Source organism: Andrena cerasifolii, chromosome 8, assembly GCF_050908995.1.
Source record: "Andrena cerasifolii isolate SP2316 chromosome 8, iyAndCera1_principal, whole genome shotgun sequence".
Taxonomy (NCBI): Eukaryota; Metazoa; Arthropoda; class Insecta; order Hymenoptera; family Andrenidae; genus Andrena; species Andrena cerasifolii.
This window is the reverse complement of record NC_135125.1, coordinates 14979665-14995358: the sequence shown is the minus strand read 5'-3', so window position 1 is coordinate 14995358 and position 15694 is coordinate 14979665. Positions and strand designations below refer to the sequence as shown.

The 15694-nt window shown below is 44.2% G+C and overlaps 2 protein-coding genes across 10 annotated transcripts; one reads left to right on the top strand and one right to left on the bottom strand.

Annotated features, from left to right (window-relative positions):
* Positions 1–642: 642 nt before the first annotated feature.
* E(bx) (nucleosome-remodeling factor subunit NURF301 E(bx)) lies at positions 643–13612 on the bottom strand. 7 transcript variants are annotated; one of them, XM_076818734.1, is made up of 23 exons: positions 13265–13612; positions 10188–11239; positions 9689–9971; positions 9402–9610; positions 8959–9321; positions 7697–8887; positions 7410–7600; positions 6715–7347; positions 6386–6567; positions 5982–6300; positions 5595–5904; positions 5393–5528; positions 4793–5073; positions 4574–4714; positions 4382–4489; positions 4113–4300; positions 3769–4026; positions 3373–3592; positions 1767–3288; positions 1523–1690; positions 1246–1441; positions 1085–1169; positions 643–964 (listed from the first exon to the last, which is right to left on the bottom strand). In XM_076818734.1, the coding sequence occupies exons 2-23, from the start codon at positions 11224–11226 to the stop codon at positions 762–764; spliced, it is 8226 nt and encodes a 2741-aa protein (XP_076674849.1). In that variant the 5' UTR covers positions 11227–11239; positions 13265–13612; the 3' UTR covers positions 643–761. The 7 variants fall into 7 exon arrangements, with proteins under 7 accessions (XP_076674849.1, XP_076674853.1, XP_076674851.1 ...); XM_076818738.1 differs by lacking the exon at positions 13265–13612 and adding an exon at positions 12202–12359; XM_076818736.1 differs by lacking the exon at positions 13265–13612 and adding an exon at positions 12057–12184.
* Positions 12847–15059, top strand: LOC143372520 (putative aminoacyl tRNA synthase complex-interacting multifunctional protein 2). Of its 3 annotated transcripts, none has more exons than XM_076818750.1 (4): positions 12847–13182; positions 14158–14307; positions 14390–14597; positions 14671–15059. In XM_076818750.1, the coding sequence occupies exons 1-4, from the start codon at positions 12865–12867 to the stop codon at positions 15033–15035; spliced, it is 1041 nt and encodes a 346-aa protein (XP_076674865.1). In that variant the 5' UTR covers positions 12847–12864; the 3' UTR covers positions 15036–15059. The 3 variants fall into 3 exon arrangements, with proteins under 3 accessions (XP_076674865.1, XP_076674866.1, XP_076674864.1); XM_076818751.1 differs by having other exon boundaries at positions 12850–13164; positions 14387–14597; XM_076818749.1 differs by having other exon boundaries at positions 12850–13182; positions 14387–14597.
* Positions 15060–15694: the final 635 nt, after the last annotated feature.

The following is a 15694-nucleotide window of genomic DNA, read 5'->3' as shown; positions in this document are numbered from 1 at the left end:
GATATATTTGTTAATTATCCTCGTAACATGCATAATTACATGTATTTGATAGATGTACATAAATAGTGTAATGCTTATGCAGGACGAATGATTCCTGAACCGCAACTTATAACCATCTTCTACTTGTAGAGAGAAATGGAAGGGACATTTGTTCTCGATAGAGTAGGCATAAGGAGTAATCTTGTATTGCACATTCTTCCATTTCAGTTCGCGAATATATGATTAGTTGGATCTCTGCCATTTCACCTTAAGGAAGAGAGAAATTGGTGCAAGCGTTGTATACTTAATAAACTAATGCTCCATTTTCCCGTATAAATAAAGAATAAAAGTACGAAGTAGCAGCGTGGCGTTAATATTGCCGCGGGTTTAAATATAAATTCCGGTCTTGCGTGAGTTGATTCATCATTGTTTCAAGTGGATATTGTTTTTACACATTGGTTCCTCTCTGAACGACCAACGATCAGTGGGCCTTATTAGGGCGCTATAAGTTCCGGTTCAAAATTCATTGTACGGCATAGTTGAAATAAAGCTCGCTTCCGCGAAGGCAAATCAAAAACTGTTCACACAACTCTAATAAATAGCGGACTTATGTGCCCTACCCTTACATACTTATGGCTACTTTGAGTGTCTCTTTTTGTTTCCTTTTTCTACGGCGTGTACTGGCACAGATCGATCCTTTTAAACACTGCACAAATTATTAAACCGTCGATGCTTACGTACTTCCGCACGTGTATAGTTACAATTCCCATGGTTTTGATTGCTTACTTCCCTTCGGAGAACTTCTCTCTCAGGCTCTTAATCTTGTGAACAAAATAAGTTTCTAAGGACTCTGCGCACTTAAAGAACGGTGACTCTTTTGGATTGTAATAACGACAGTTGTCGAATATCTTTGTCATGTCTCCAATAAATTCACTTAACTTCTTATAAGATCTGTCATTTATCCTCAACTCTATCGTTTGTAAATCTGCAAGCGCAATGGGTAATATTACGATAACGGAAACTGAAGCTTGGTTACGATTGATTCCAATAATCAGGTACTTCAAGGTTTCGAGAAATTCTGTTCGTAAAGCTGAAATTCACTTACCCATTGGTTCCTTTATGACTTTATAATAGTCTGGTGCTTCGTTTGGATCTACCGGCTCCATAAATGGCCAAGCACTCTTGTGTGCCTAAGCATCGACGATCGTAATATTAATTTCATGGACATAACGCGATCACTCGCATTTCTCTGTACAATTACTTTACCTGTATTTGCTTAATTAGTTTCTTCAGGAGATCAAGGTCCTTCGCGTTAAGGTTCTTCATGTTAGCGAAATTCACTGAAGAGTTCCGCTGACAATTCGGACAAACGTATTCGTCGATATTGTCTGCTTCCGACTGAAGGATGCCCACGCATCGGCCGTGGAACCAATCCTGACACTTGTCGCAGCATATATAAAACCTGCGGCAGCGAAACTCATTTAATTTACACAATAATAATGAAACGCGGCAGACAACATACAGTAATCAGCATGTCACGTACTGAGATTCGTCGTAGGGCTGTTTACATAAGCAATATAGCTCTTGCGTATCTCTCGCGTGTCTGCACTCCGTGCAAACGAACTCTGAGAGCGTTTTACACATCTCTTCTGTGATACCCACGCAATCCCCGTGAAACCAATTATTACAGAGATCGCATCCAACGTAAAACCTAACGCGAGAAGATAGTTCGTGATTATTAGACGAACGCGACGAAAGAAAATGTAGTTGTTTCTTCAGGGACTTACTTGGTTTCATCGTAAGGTGTTCTACATAGACAGTACAGCTTCTCTTTCTTAATTCTATTCGGGGTAGCCGCGGTCGAGGCGCCAGGTGGCGTGGTACTATTTCCTTGGGCTTTGAACTTCTTTGGCCTTCCGCCTCTGTTAGGAGGACTAACTTGTTGAGCCACTTGAGCGTTCGCTTTACGTTTCGCGCTTCCCACTTTCACCTCGTCCTGCTTATGCCTCTCCGCCTTCGTCCTCGACGCCAGCTCCGCCGACAAATCCTTCTGAATATCTATCTGCAATTCTTTCTCGAGTAACGCTCTCTTCTTCAGGATATCCTTCTTAAGTAGCTCCTTGTGTCTGAACAACAGTACCTGCATTCTAGAATGCACTTGTTGCTTCCTCCGCAGCTCTTGGCTGTCTCTCATCCTCGCCGCGCGATTCTTCGGCGCCGACTCGACCTCCGTCTGCTCGATGATCTTTTGTATCTTCGGCGTCTCGCGACTTTCTTGCTTCAGGGCGGGTCTCTTTCTAGGCGTTTCTGCCCACTCCGTGTCCTGGTCAGCAGCTGCCGACTGGACACAGGTCGGGGTAGTCGGTGTTGGAATGTTTGATGGGGCTGGTCTTTTGCGAGACGGGACACGGGGGGTCGTGATCGTGGGTGTGGTATGAGTCTGATTAGCGGCTACGGAATTCTCCACGCTGCCTTTCATCTGTTTCTCTTGGTACCGTTGCAGCTGCAGCAGCTTCTCCTCGATCTCGGGATTAAGGTTCTCTTGTTTCAGTGCATTCTTAATGGTTTGTTGAATGTAATCGGGGGTCAAGATGAATTTGTTCGCCGAGGATTCGTTTTCTTTCAGGGACTGCAGAGGCTGTTGGCCATTGGCTACGTTTGTTTTCTGTGGCTCCTCTTCTGACGGGACGCTGGGTTGCCCGACTTGCTGGACGACCACCTTGGGTTTCTCGGGAAAGCTCGGCGTAGTTGGCGGCAGCTCTGGAATGCTTTCTGTTCCCGTTTGCGGCTCGGTTGCTGCTGTAGGCGAAACGACTGGTTGCTGCGCAGTTTGCGCCTTTGCCGTTGGAGTAGCAGGGGTATTCGCCGTCGTGGAACTCTGCGAGCTTTGGACCGTCTGCTGACTGTTAGGCGCGGGTTGGACAGCTAGATAGATCTTAGTAGGCCCTAATACCCCTTGCTTTCCTGTGGTAGCTTGGGCTTTAAGCAACTGTTGCTTAACTTGCTGTTGCACCATTGCCAGCTGCTGCGGAGTAAAGTCCGCGCCCTGCAAGCCTTGCAAAACTATGCGAGGTCCTTGAGTGGTTTGGATAACTTGAGCAGTAACGCATTTGATGACCGTGCCAGGCGGCTGGCCAGCCAGCAAAGAGGCTTCTACACTTCCAGGTGCAGGAGCAGTTGAGGTCTGATTTGTCGCAGTCGTGGTAGTTGAAGTTGCATTTGTTGACGCATTGCTGGTCACGCTATTACTTGTTGTTTCGGTTGATTGTCCTCCCGCCGTTGTCGTTTGAGCAGTTTGCAAGACAGGAACTAAAAGATTGAAATCCCTTCGCTAGAGTATTTATCTTCCAATGTGTTTCCTGTTTAAAGTATACATATTATAAAGTAACGTACCTTGTTGCTTGTTTGGCGTTACGGTATTCTTCACTATGATACTACTATTCGCTGAATTTAAATGCACAATTTGATTGCCCGTCGGCGTACTACGGATTACCACTTGATGGCCGCCGATTGTCGTTAACTGAGCCTTACCCGATGCGAGCTGTTGAGCTAGGTTCGCGTTGGTGACTACTATTTGGTTTCCACTGATAACTTGCCCACCAGAGGATAATACCTAAAGGAATGATTAATATTCAATGAATTCCCATGTTTCGTGCATATTATACTTGATTACTACGCAAATTTCAGAGCCACAAAACCCTCCGAAAATTAAACAGGATCAAGCTATCTGCCTTCGAAGGATCTTCAAAGCGCGCGGTCGCTGACGGAAGAATAATTTTTTGAACGCACCTGTGCACCTTGTACAATTTGTCCAGCGTTGGCCACCATAATGGCGTTCTTGGTTGTTTGCGTAGGTGTAGCAGCTGCAATGGCCACAGTAGCTGTTGGACGTTGCACTGCCTGCGTAGTTTGCTGAGGCTGTGCTTGCTGAGCTGCCTGCACCTGTTGCGTTGCATTTGCTGCTGCTTTAGTCGGACTGGTCTTATTAGACGTGGCGTTAGCGGTTGCAACTGCTTTGGTCGTGCTGGTCGTAGTAGCCGTTTTCGTCTTACAGGATAATTACGCGAGTTAATGGACTATTTCTTTTATTCTGATATTACACCGCGACGCTAATAATTGATTAATTCATTTACCTGCGTAGTTGAACTCGTTCCACCAGTTTGTGCAAGGCTAGTAGCAATTGCCTGGCTAGTATTTAGTACGTGAAGCTTTCCATCCGGCATCTGAACTAACTGCTGACCAGGCATCAGACCTCGAACTTGCAATTTCCCATCCGGTCCTCTCAAAATCTGTACCTTCTGCTGAATCTGCTGCACAGGTGCTATTCAATAAAAAAAAGGAAGCAAAGATTAATAGAATCTAATTGGATCTGCCAGAGTCTAATAAGAAAACTTAAGTATACCTGCTTGGCCAGACACTTTAATCAGAGACTGCTGATTTCCGCTCTGCAACTGCGATTTTGGTAAAATACTTGTAGGCCCGGACACAACTTTAGTCGTCCCGTCAGATGCTGTTAAAGGGAAAACATCGAGTATTAAACAAATACGCTTAATTCCGAAATAAATGCAATTCCTATATTGAACTCGACACTTACATTTTGCCATGTAAATACGCCTGGTGCCAATAAAAGTCTTGTTTTGCGTGGGAGTCGTCAATAGAGAAGTTAATTGCGATTTTGTACCGCTGTTTGGGTTCGCTGGTATCGCGACTTTGGAGACTAATTTCACTGTGCCGTCTGTAACAAATAATGAACTCTTTTAAATCAGCTATTACTCGTTTTGGGGTAAGCTTGTTCATAGAACTCGAGCCTTACCATGACCAGAGTTAGCCGTGACTTTAACAAGTTGCGTAGGCGAAGCAGAGTTAGCTGGGCTCTTGAGGGTTTCTAATGCTCTCTTTTGTTGGTGAGCAGCTCTTTGTATGCGTAACTGCTGCTCCATCTTTTCCTTGATCTCCTCCGGCGTAGCCTTACCGCTGACGAGCTGGTCGCTCATCCCAGAATTCGATCCTGCGTTTCGGTTCAAACCAACACCTGTCGACTGTGGCTGACCGGATCGACTCCTAGTAATAATCTGGGCATTAGCCTTCTCTAACCTGGATAGGGCACACACCAAGCGGAGGGTTAGTATCAAATGGTGTTAAGTAAGGATAGGTGAGTATTTGAGTGATTCTATAAGGTGACAAGTATCAGGAATTCAATACAATCATTCCCTATATTACACGCCACAACTAAGCGGAACTGTATTAGAAGACATTCAATCGTAATTAGAAAAGAGAATGAAAAATGAAGTTTAGTACAACTGCGCTAAAACGGCACACAACTGTTAATAGAAACACACAGTGGAAGAAACTTAATTCATTAAAACAGTGTTTGTCGATAAGAAGAATTTCGAAGTATATTTCGCTAGCACACCTGTCGCCGTATTGTTTAATTTCCCACAGCTCCAGTTTGTCCTCGTCAACCCATTCCTCTGCAACTTGTGGCTCAGTGCTCTGCGGCGATTCTGGTCGTTTCCTCTTTCTGAGGCCACTTCTTATAGATGTTACTTCTGCAGAGTAGAAAATGTCAGTCATTCCGAGTGGACTTCTAATTACCTTGTCCAATTTATACCAACCTCTGACTTGCTTTGGAAGTTCCAAAGGTATAACAACTTTTCTGCGTAAGTACTGCGCTTTATCCAGAAACTGGCCAACATGACGGTGTTTAAGGATCTCTAACGACATTATTTCCGTGTCCGTGGTGATTTGGTGTTTGCCATCACTGGACAATGGCTTCATAGCCATATCGTCCCACCGAAGGCATCCCCATAATATTCTCAATTGAAGGGCCGCTGCGGACAACGATTTTATACCGACTGTTCGGTACAACCAGCAAGTTTTAAACAACGGCCTAGGGCAGGGATACGGCCACACCGACAGATTCGCCTAATAATCACGAGATAAAATCGAATTAAACAACGGAATTCCACTTTACTATCGTAAATACGAATTTAATCGAGTACCTTAGCCATGTGATGAAAACCTTGAACTGGTATTCGCCCGCCAACTCTGGCCAATTTACGTAATTCGTGTTGCGGGAGAAGCAATATACTACGGTACTTGTTTTTTGTGCAAAATGTAGAACACAAAGGATATTTGACGGGGGTGCGTTTCTTCTTTCTATCCGCCAAAGAAATTGCCACTTTCTTCAAATAGATCTTCCCTTCGGTCGAGATTGCACTGTACACTCTCTCCGTGCCATCTGCGTTCAATTCTTTAGCCACAGTGCTCCTCTGCACGGTTCTTCCTCTCCGATTCACAATTATCGTCTTGTGCCCCGTACTGTTCATCATAATCAAAATCGTAAGCATAAAAATATTCCTCAGATTATAGTCGCGATCAACTTAATGTACTCGAATTCTCTCACCTCATCTTCACTTCGGATGAAAACGTGACCGAATTCTTGGACGTTGTACTCTCTTTCATGGTCTGCACAACACCGTCCACTGTCTTTACAGTATGCTGCGTTGTAGTGACCGTTGTGGTGGTTACTACATTACTCGTCGTAGTCGTCACTACATCGACAGGATCGGAATTCGCATCAGCATTCTACGAAGGAGTAACCTTGTTTTATACATCACAAATCACAAACGAGAGATTTTACACTATGTTAATGGGCGATGTATAACTGTATATTCGTAAAAGTTTATTTATCGAATTTCTTAAATACATGGAAATAAATAGTAGGGAGCTCACCGTAGTAGGTTCCACCTTTATTTTCTTTGCAGGAGGCGATGTTCTATCTTTCACCACATTAGTGGCTGCTGGTTCGTCGTTACAGTGCGTTGCCAGGGCCACTGCGGATTCCAAGTCCTTCTTAATCGCTTCTTTAGCATCGTCGCTTCCCTCTGTTTTCACTCCGCTCTGCGGTAATTGCGCCGCGACCGTGGCAACGGCCGCGTTCGACGGCGATTGATTGTTATTCAGAGCATTAGCTTTTCTTAATAACGTGATAAGATCACGTTTTAATCGGGCCTTTTGGAGACACATGGGAGAGTAACACGTGGACGTTAAACTTTGCGCAGCGGTCGCAATCTTCCCCGGGGGCGTTGTCATATTGCAATATCGTGAATAACAATTACTATTTTTAGTAAGCCTCATAATGCTAGCGTACTGAGATTTCACGTGCTGAATTCGCTTCCCTATTACAGCCAGCATCTCTCTGGCCGACGCAGAGATAGTTTTACTAGGTTGCTTCCCAGTGAGAATGCTCTGCAAGGAATTGTCCCCTCCATCCGTATCACTCTCTTCGTTATTTTCTATGTCGATCTCAGATTCCCCATCGGCCTTCTGATTCGTCAACTGACTCTGCAGCTCTTTGGACTTCTCCTGAAATGCGATCGTACATTAATTTAATGAGTAAACCTCCGATCGACAATATGTCTACTCACCGACTGCAGTAATCTTCTTTCCTCTAAAAGCTTCAAATGTGTTCTACGCGCTAGAAAGTCATCGATCCTAGTCTTCTTAGCAATTTTCGGATAATACAGCCTCCCAGTGGTAGTCAGTGCTTTAGTAATGTCAATTTCTTCAAACCCTTTGATCGGTGTGAAGACCTCCTCGATTTTCGTGCCTGCTAAAACTAAGAAGCAAAGAGAACAGGTTAATAATAAAAACCTTCCTCCAACAACTCTCATTTACTACATAAACAACTATCATTTACTGTATATAAACATACATGATAAATTCATTTTCGATTCCTGCTTAATCTGTTGCGATTCTGTCTTAGTTTTAGTTTCTTCCGTTCTTGCAGTTTCTGTATCAGTTGTTTTATCTTCCGAAGGTTCAGTTTTTATACTCTCCGTTTTACATTCTTGCTTTACCACCGCGGTGGCGGCGACCTTTGTTGATGATTCCTCTTCTTTGATCTCTTGTTTTATTTTCACGTCCATGTTCTCCTCCTTTTTAGACGGGCAGTATTCCTTCATTAAGAAATCGTAAGTACCAGGATCCACAGCTGCCATCTTCACCCCTTCCTGATCTCGAATTTGCACCATAAACTTCTGAGGGCCCGCTCGAAGACCTAACTTCGACATATCGGAGAATCTATAACGACGACCGGCAGACACCCACAACCAGCCACCTTGCCCGTGTACTCGGTATTCTTCACCTTTCTGCTTCCACACTTGATGCTTCAAGCCTAACGTGTACTTGACGAAGTTGAATAAACGATTACGTTCCTCCTCGTCCTCTCTTTCCTTCTTATCTTTCTTATCCTGGCGCTTCTTCTCTTCCCGTTCGAGGGCAGTCACTCTCTGCAATTTTACATGCCCGAGCTGATCGTGCCACACGCTTGCGAACACTACCGATTTGATGCACGCCTGCAGTACGATAAGGGCGCGCGCGAAATCCCTGGGATTCACGCAAGCACCCACCGCCGTGGTCCAAGGTTTACGCAGAAGAGGCCAATTGGTGTGCATGAACGGCGCTTGAATGCTACTTTCTAGCTGAAGAATCGTCTGGCGGAGCGTGCTGACTAACAGGGCACGGGTTCCCGTCAAGCTTCCCACCCATTTGAATTCAGAGGCCTGCGTGAGCGAGAACTTGTGCGACAAGTGCCTCTTTTTGTCACGCTCCTCGTTACGCTGAGCCTTGTTCAGAGCGATGGGATTCGTGCTGTATTGATTCACGTACGATTTGAAATTGTTGTCCATGCCCAGCTTGAAAAGATGCGTGCCGGAGGCTATCTGATGGGCTTTCTGTCTTGTTAATCTAGTGCCATCGCCTTCCTCCTTTAAACTTTTATCCAGCTTTTCTAACTCTTCCTTCGACAGCTGTGCAGTACTGCGCTTCTTCAAATCGTCCATGTTAAACGTCCTGGGTTGCAAGGACCCTGTCTTTGACCTCGTTACAATTGTGTGCTTCTTACCTATAAGATTAACAGAAATGATTAATCGATTGTTGATGCTTCTAGTAGAAATTTATATTTGCACAACGTACCATCTTTGCCAATTTTTGAAACACCGTCTCCTTCTAACGCCTCCTCGTCAATCTCTTCAGACGACGAAGTCGATGTACCTTTCACACCCTTGTTTCCTACATCCGCAGATAAATCTGTGTCTACGCCATCTACTTCCACGTTTTCTCCAACCACTTCTGGGGTACTTTCCTTTGTAGCCGATTCATTGGATGGTTTTATTTCTTGTTGGTCAGTAACAGCTGCTAACTGCTCTTCGAGAGAATCCGTACCCTCGTGTATTCTACGCACCATTTCCTCTGCTTCTTGTCTCTGCTTCTCTTTTTTCTCCTCTTCCTCCTTCTCTAGCTTCTCCTGACGTTCCTTTTGTAATTTCTGTATGAGACCTAAATCAGAGAATGTCGAAAGAAAACGTTAAACGTTACATCTTAAAAGGCGAATACTGTAAAAATGTAAGCAAACTTACTGTTTTCTACTTCGAGATATGACTTTTTATTGCCCTTGTATTGATTAGTAATTGATTCTGTAAGTTCCATTTGTCGCACAATCTCGTCCTTGTAATCGGATAGCTCTCGAAAAAGGGCAACTTCCATTTCATTACGATCCAAACAGAGCATTACTTCGCCTAATTGTAAAGGTGTACTGTAGTACCAAACTTCGCCATCTTCGTTTTCGCTACAATAAATACGATTATGTTGCATTAATTCGAGGGACACAATAACTTTTATCTATGTATGGTAAAGTATATCTTACACAAAGACTCTTCTCCCAAGAAACCAATACTTCCTGCCATGTCTGTCGAATCCTAAATGTTCTTGACGGCATAGCGAACCATTCTTTTCAACGTCAGGTATACAATCCGCGACACCCGCAACTTTGTGAGCTTTACAGGTACTACACTGCCAATCTTCAGTAGGAACATCAACTAGTGGAGGTTCGACGCACTCTAAGTGAAATACAGCTGGACATGTCTCGCAGCATAATAAATCCCCCAAGCGATGGCAGACTCTACAGTGATCGTCATAATGCATATTCCCTAGAAGAAGATATTTACCATATGTACAAAAGGGTACCGCAGTAGTCATAAACAAATCGTTATTATTCAAAATATCCCTGATGCCTTCGAGTACTCGAAAGAAACAAAGTAGCGAAATAATTATTATCTCAGCATGGCCATATAAATCTTTCCTGCTGAATTAAGCTTCCTAAGTGACGACGGGCACGATATACCAAGAAATACCGTTCGGCGTACCTTCGTGCAGCAGATCTTCCCTTACTGGATTCGTGATCAGAAACTGATCCACCAAGAACTGCAGCACCTTAAGTCTGTCCTCGATGGAAGTGAAGGGGTATTCGCAGGTCGACAGAATGTTCAAAATATTCTGATCGAAGCATTTGTCGCTTTCTACGTAAGAGCGCAGCACTTCTGGCCAACTCATAGAATCCACGAAATATAAACTAACGTTCACAGAGTCCTTCTGATCGAGCGGACCGAAGTGCGTTTGCTGGGAATCCTCTTCTCTGAGAAGAGCTTTAATAAGCATAATATGTATTTCGGCCAGCAGATTTGTCTGATCGTCGCACATGAGGGCGGCGCAGAAGTCCTCGAACCTGAAGGCCGAAAGGCGTACCAAAGTGCGAAAGTGTCTGAGTACCTCGTAGATAGACAGAGATGGCATCACATATTCCTTAGGGACTAATAGGTCGTCAGAAGATTTAGGTAAGACCAACGACGGCAGATCCCTATTCTGCAGCCACAGCGGCTCGGGGCTCGGCGGTCTCTGCTGGCTGAGCAGTGTCTTGCGAGGCGTGCCGCTGGTGGTGCTGTAACTGGATAGAGAAAAGTCACTGTCACTGGATGGATCCGGCTCCTCTATACTCTCGGACGACTCCACGTCGCTCTGAAGCGGATCCTCTTCGCCGTCACTCTTGTCACTGGACTCGTCGCCGAAGTCCGAGCCATAGTGGTATTCAGAGTCATTGTAATCGACGTTCGGATTGTAACCTCGGCGGTGGTATACACCGGAACTGGAGTGGCCACCCTTTCGCGAATGCCTGTCCCTGGAGCCTCGTGATTTTCGCGTACGCGTGGTGCGTTTGCTCTCCTCGCTCTCGACTGGCGATGTCGGCCTGGATGGTGTCGGTGTGCTCGGCTGGGAGCTCGGCGTTTCCGAACCCTTGTTCTGCAGATACTTGGGCTTCTTCATCAGGTGATACTGAAACTTCTTCGGCCTTTCCAGGACCACCGATTTCGGCGGTCGGCCCCGTCTCTTCGACCCTCTCCCCGTCATTGTCCGTCACGCACTGTCAACGAAATGGCACTTACTTAACACGTGGTTTGTGAAAACGCGCGCTTGTAAACAAATACAAATGACACCGTAGCAATGAAATGGAACCCATGTTTGTACTCTGATCTTTGCGCCATTTTTCGGCCACGGTCACGTGACCAAACACAACTCTTTCATGATCAACGCTCCGCTACGGTGTTGCGTGGCTTCTGCCTTACGGTCGTCGAACGACGGGCTACCCTATCCGAACGATAACGGCCCGTTTTCCTACCGATAACGGCGAAACTAAGTAGAGAAAATCATTCACTGACGCGATTGCAAGGGGAATTTACAATATCTGATCCTCTAAGAGAGCGCCGTTCCAATTGGTTCATCGGATCGCCGCCATGTCTGGCCTCGAATGCATCTACTCCGAAAAGGTAGACGATATCTTCGACTCGATGCCCTCGTTCCCTATTTACGGCGATCTACGGATCGGCCGCGTCCATATCCACCGAATTTCAAAGGGGTTCATGGAATCTGGAGACCGAACGATCGCTTCTTCAGATTCCTCGCGAGGCGTACAGAAGATCCAATAGCTTTCACCGTAACTACACAAGATCCTGTCAGATCAACAATAGGTGGCGACATGCGCGGTTGGAAAAACGCGATTCTAACCGCACTTCCGATAGAAACCTTTTTCTCGCTCCTCTCCTCGCTTCGTTCGCCTCGTTTTCCGCACGGCTCCTCGTATTTTAATCTGCCATGCTTTACAGCGGGATCGAGTGCTGCGATTAATCGGCGCGGCCCGATCGAATGAATTTTCACTGTTACCCGCAAGAGAGAAATCTAACCTTAGTTCGAGAGAAGCTTCAACAGAGGACACCACCTTAATTCCAATTTGCAGTACGTCGTTTCGTCGGTACATATTTTTTCAACATGTACCATCGTGTCAATGAGGAATGATCGTTATAAATACAGATGAAAATTATTCAATACCTTTCCCGTGTAATTTATTTAACGATAGATCTCTATTAAGAGAAACATGCGACGAACGCGACATCTTCACAGTTCCAACACTAGAATTCTGTCAAGTTCAAACCCGGGATCTTGCATCGTCTTTTATTATACATCTTGCAATTACCCGTGCCTTTATAAATTCCCAATAACACGCATCTCGCAGGATCCATCGCAAATTCTACAAAAACAATGCTTCTCTAATGTATTTAGCTAGAGAATTGAACACTAGTCGACGTGACTAATCAGGGGATTACACGAGCAACGTCCGCAACGTAAATAAATGTTTTTCCAAAAGACAAATCTACCGAATGATTAAATGAAAACAAAGCTGCCCGTCAAAACTGCAGGAACGCCAGAAACGGTGCGACAAATTTGAAGGATATTTCGATCATCTAAGTTCTCCCGATTATCCCTATACAACTAAAAGGGCCGCTCAATGTCACCCGAATATGTCAATAATTACGCTACTATAATACTCGAGAATATTGCGCTTAAACAATACACCAAAGAGTCTCGTAAATAAACAACAGATGATCCTCGGCATAGTGTAATTTTGCGAATAAGTTATGGCGCCATCTTTGAAACGGATGTCGTATAGCCGGGATATCGGCTGTTGCCGCGGGGCGGGCGGGGGCAGGGTGGATGAATGAAAAATGGCCGTCCAGCGAAAATCGAGAAATACGAGCGACGAACGAGAGTGCGACAATCGAACGTGAGACCGAATTATCGAGTTTTTTTTTCCCTTCACGGATTAATACCGAGGGAACAAGCGAAATGCGCGACGAGATGACGATGTACGCGTTGAAACCGATCGTTTCCCTGCCCGGCGCGTTGGCTCAGACGAAAACCATGTACGAAATGCGAAATATTCACGGTGGACGATCAACGGACGGCGACCATACGGGACCCCTGTGCAAGAACGTGCCTGATATCACTGAGCAGGTTATCAGCTTTTTGAAGGTTCCCATCAATTCTGTTATCCCGACGACGCCTAGGGACGCGTGGCCGCTAAGTTATTGTAGAAAACGACACCCGTACTCACGCGTTTATCGTGCATGGTGTCCGCGAGCCTCTCCTCTGTCCCGGGCTTGTTGTGCATGACTCCTCCCAAAATTTCCACAAGCACTAATCACGATCGACCGGGAATATGGTTCTGCCAGGCTTGATCGATGCCTGCCCCTCCAATTTTTCGTCTAACAGGACACTACGCGGCCAGCACGCGCGTGAAATTCGGCGTGAAACGCAGGATAAGCGGGGAACGCGGCGATAATTATTATAGAGGAAGGGCAAGCTTACTAAATTAGAACTGCAACCCGAAAGCTGCAAAGTACAGTTGTATAACCAAACACACGTAGAACCTAACCCAGTGGGGAGATGTTCTGCACCTTTGTGGCTGTCCACTGTGGCATTGATCAACAATGTTATTGGTCAACTGTCAAATCCGTAATCTATGGCTCTGTTTTTTCCACATTTTTTTCCCATGCTGAATCTGTAATACCTCTGCTCTCCTGTGCAATGGTTATTAATATTTCTCCAGCTTGAATGATAGTTTGCTATTATAAGTAGAGGAATGAATTGTGATGCTTGAGCTGGCAATCGCTCAGGGATTGCGAGTGAGGGAGAGCGGCTCGAATATGGCTCGCAGCAAAATGTATGTTTCTTCTGTAATTTTCTGTGGACAGTATGTGTAACAAAATTATAACTAGATTAGAAGTACGGTAGTACGCGATTGCGCAGAGATCTTCTCCAGAATCTTGTATTCATTTATATGTTTCATTACATCTGCCTTTCTTCTTAATTCATCCGCTTAACGGAAACCATGTTCTACGCTTTATAAAGAAATAAGTAAACGAGTAATTGGAGAGTCGAGCTTCTCTAAGGAGAATTTATATCCAAATAGCTGGGTAAAATAGCTGTTAAAGTATTTTATTCCAGAGTCCGTTACCAGAGTACAACGCATTGGAGGTGAGGCAGGAAAAGATACTAACGCAACTCGCGGAGCTTAAGCAGCAAGTGTCGATGCTCTCCCAGTTCTTGAAAGAGACAAATCAAACTGCAGTCGATGATCAATGCTGCAAAAGTCAGGTAACGTCGATAGGACGCAAGATTTAAGTTGGACGAATAATCTAGGTGCAGTTAATTTACTTACTACTGATTTTTACAGGAGCCAGTTAATGTCAAACTTATTATTAATGCGAACCCAAAGAAACCTCCTTATTCTATATCAGCGATGCAAAAGCTGTGGGAGGATGTTGATATTAAAGTAGAAACTCATGTTCATTCGAGTATTAGTGAAGAAGGGCCTGTGGTCCATCGTTCAGTTTCAAGTTACCCTAACAGCAACATTATAAACCTGTTACTGATCTGGAAAGATGGTAAAGTATATTCATGTTTACAGAAACGCTCGAGTAATAAAGAATATCTACTTATAAAGAATTTTAATTTCAGTCGAAGATCTGGAGCTTGTATCTGGCTTACATAATTACCATGTAACTGGTGAAACAAATTTTTTAAGATACATAAGTAGGTTATTAAGTTCGCGGAATTATGAAAATTCCATCTGCCCCCAAAGAATAAATACTGCCGATTCGATATTAGACTTGTGTCATTCCTTACACTTTCAAGAGTCGTCGGCAAAGAAGCAAGAGATATTGCGGTTAATAGCTAATAAGTTAGACTCGGATTGGTTTGGTAAAGAAAAGCCTAATATAGCAGATATCGCTGCATGGTGTACGATTAAACAAGTCTTCTCAGAGAAATGTCCGCCGAAGCTGCGCAAGTGGTACGAAGCATGCGAGAAACTTTTTGTGTAAATAAACTTCACTTACTACAACAGATTTATTCTTTGTACGAAAACATCTTTTCCTTCTAATGTTCGTAAAAAATTCTTTAAGATCTACTGAACACCATTGGCTATATAGTCGTAGAGAGACATTGCCAATAAAATTGCATAAATTTTATTAAAAGATTAACATGTATTTGAAATGTCTTGTACATGTATATTATAATTTCAAATGCACCTTGATTAAATACATTATTGGTACACAGAAATGCATGTAGAAATAATTGTATTCTTCAACTAAAAAGGTTTATTGGCAGTGTTGCAGAAATGTTTCAGTTCCTCCATTTCTGGGAATAAAAAAGAATGCTTCGCTATGACACAGGGACGACAATGATCGACGAGCCGATGCTAAACATGTAATAAAGTTAGCGCTACGCGATCGATGAAAACTAGAAAGCAAGTTCTTTAATACGAGAGATAACTGGATAGAATAAGACTATAATTGCTTTTAAAAGTAAAACGGGTACCAAACAACTTGCCGTCTAGTTTATGACACATAGTAATCACCGTTTTCCGATTACAATCGTAATGAACCGAAGTCATACAACGCGTACAAATTTCAAGTATAATTCGACGATTTCGTTCGCCGACCAAGCGCAACGAGCTTGATGAAAACGCAGTGGAATTATA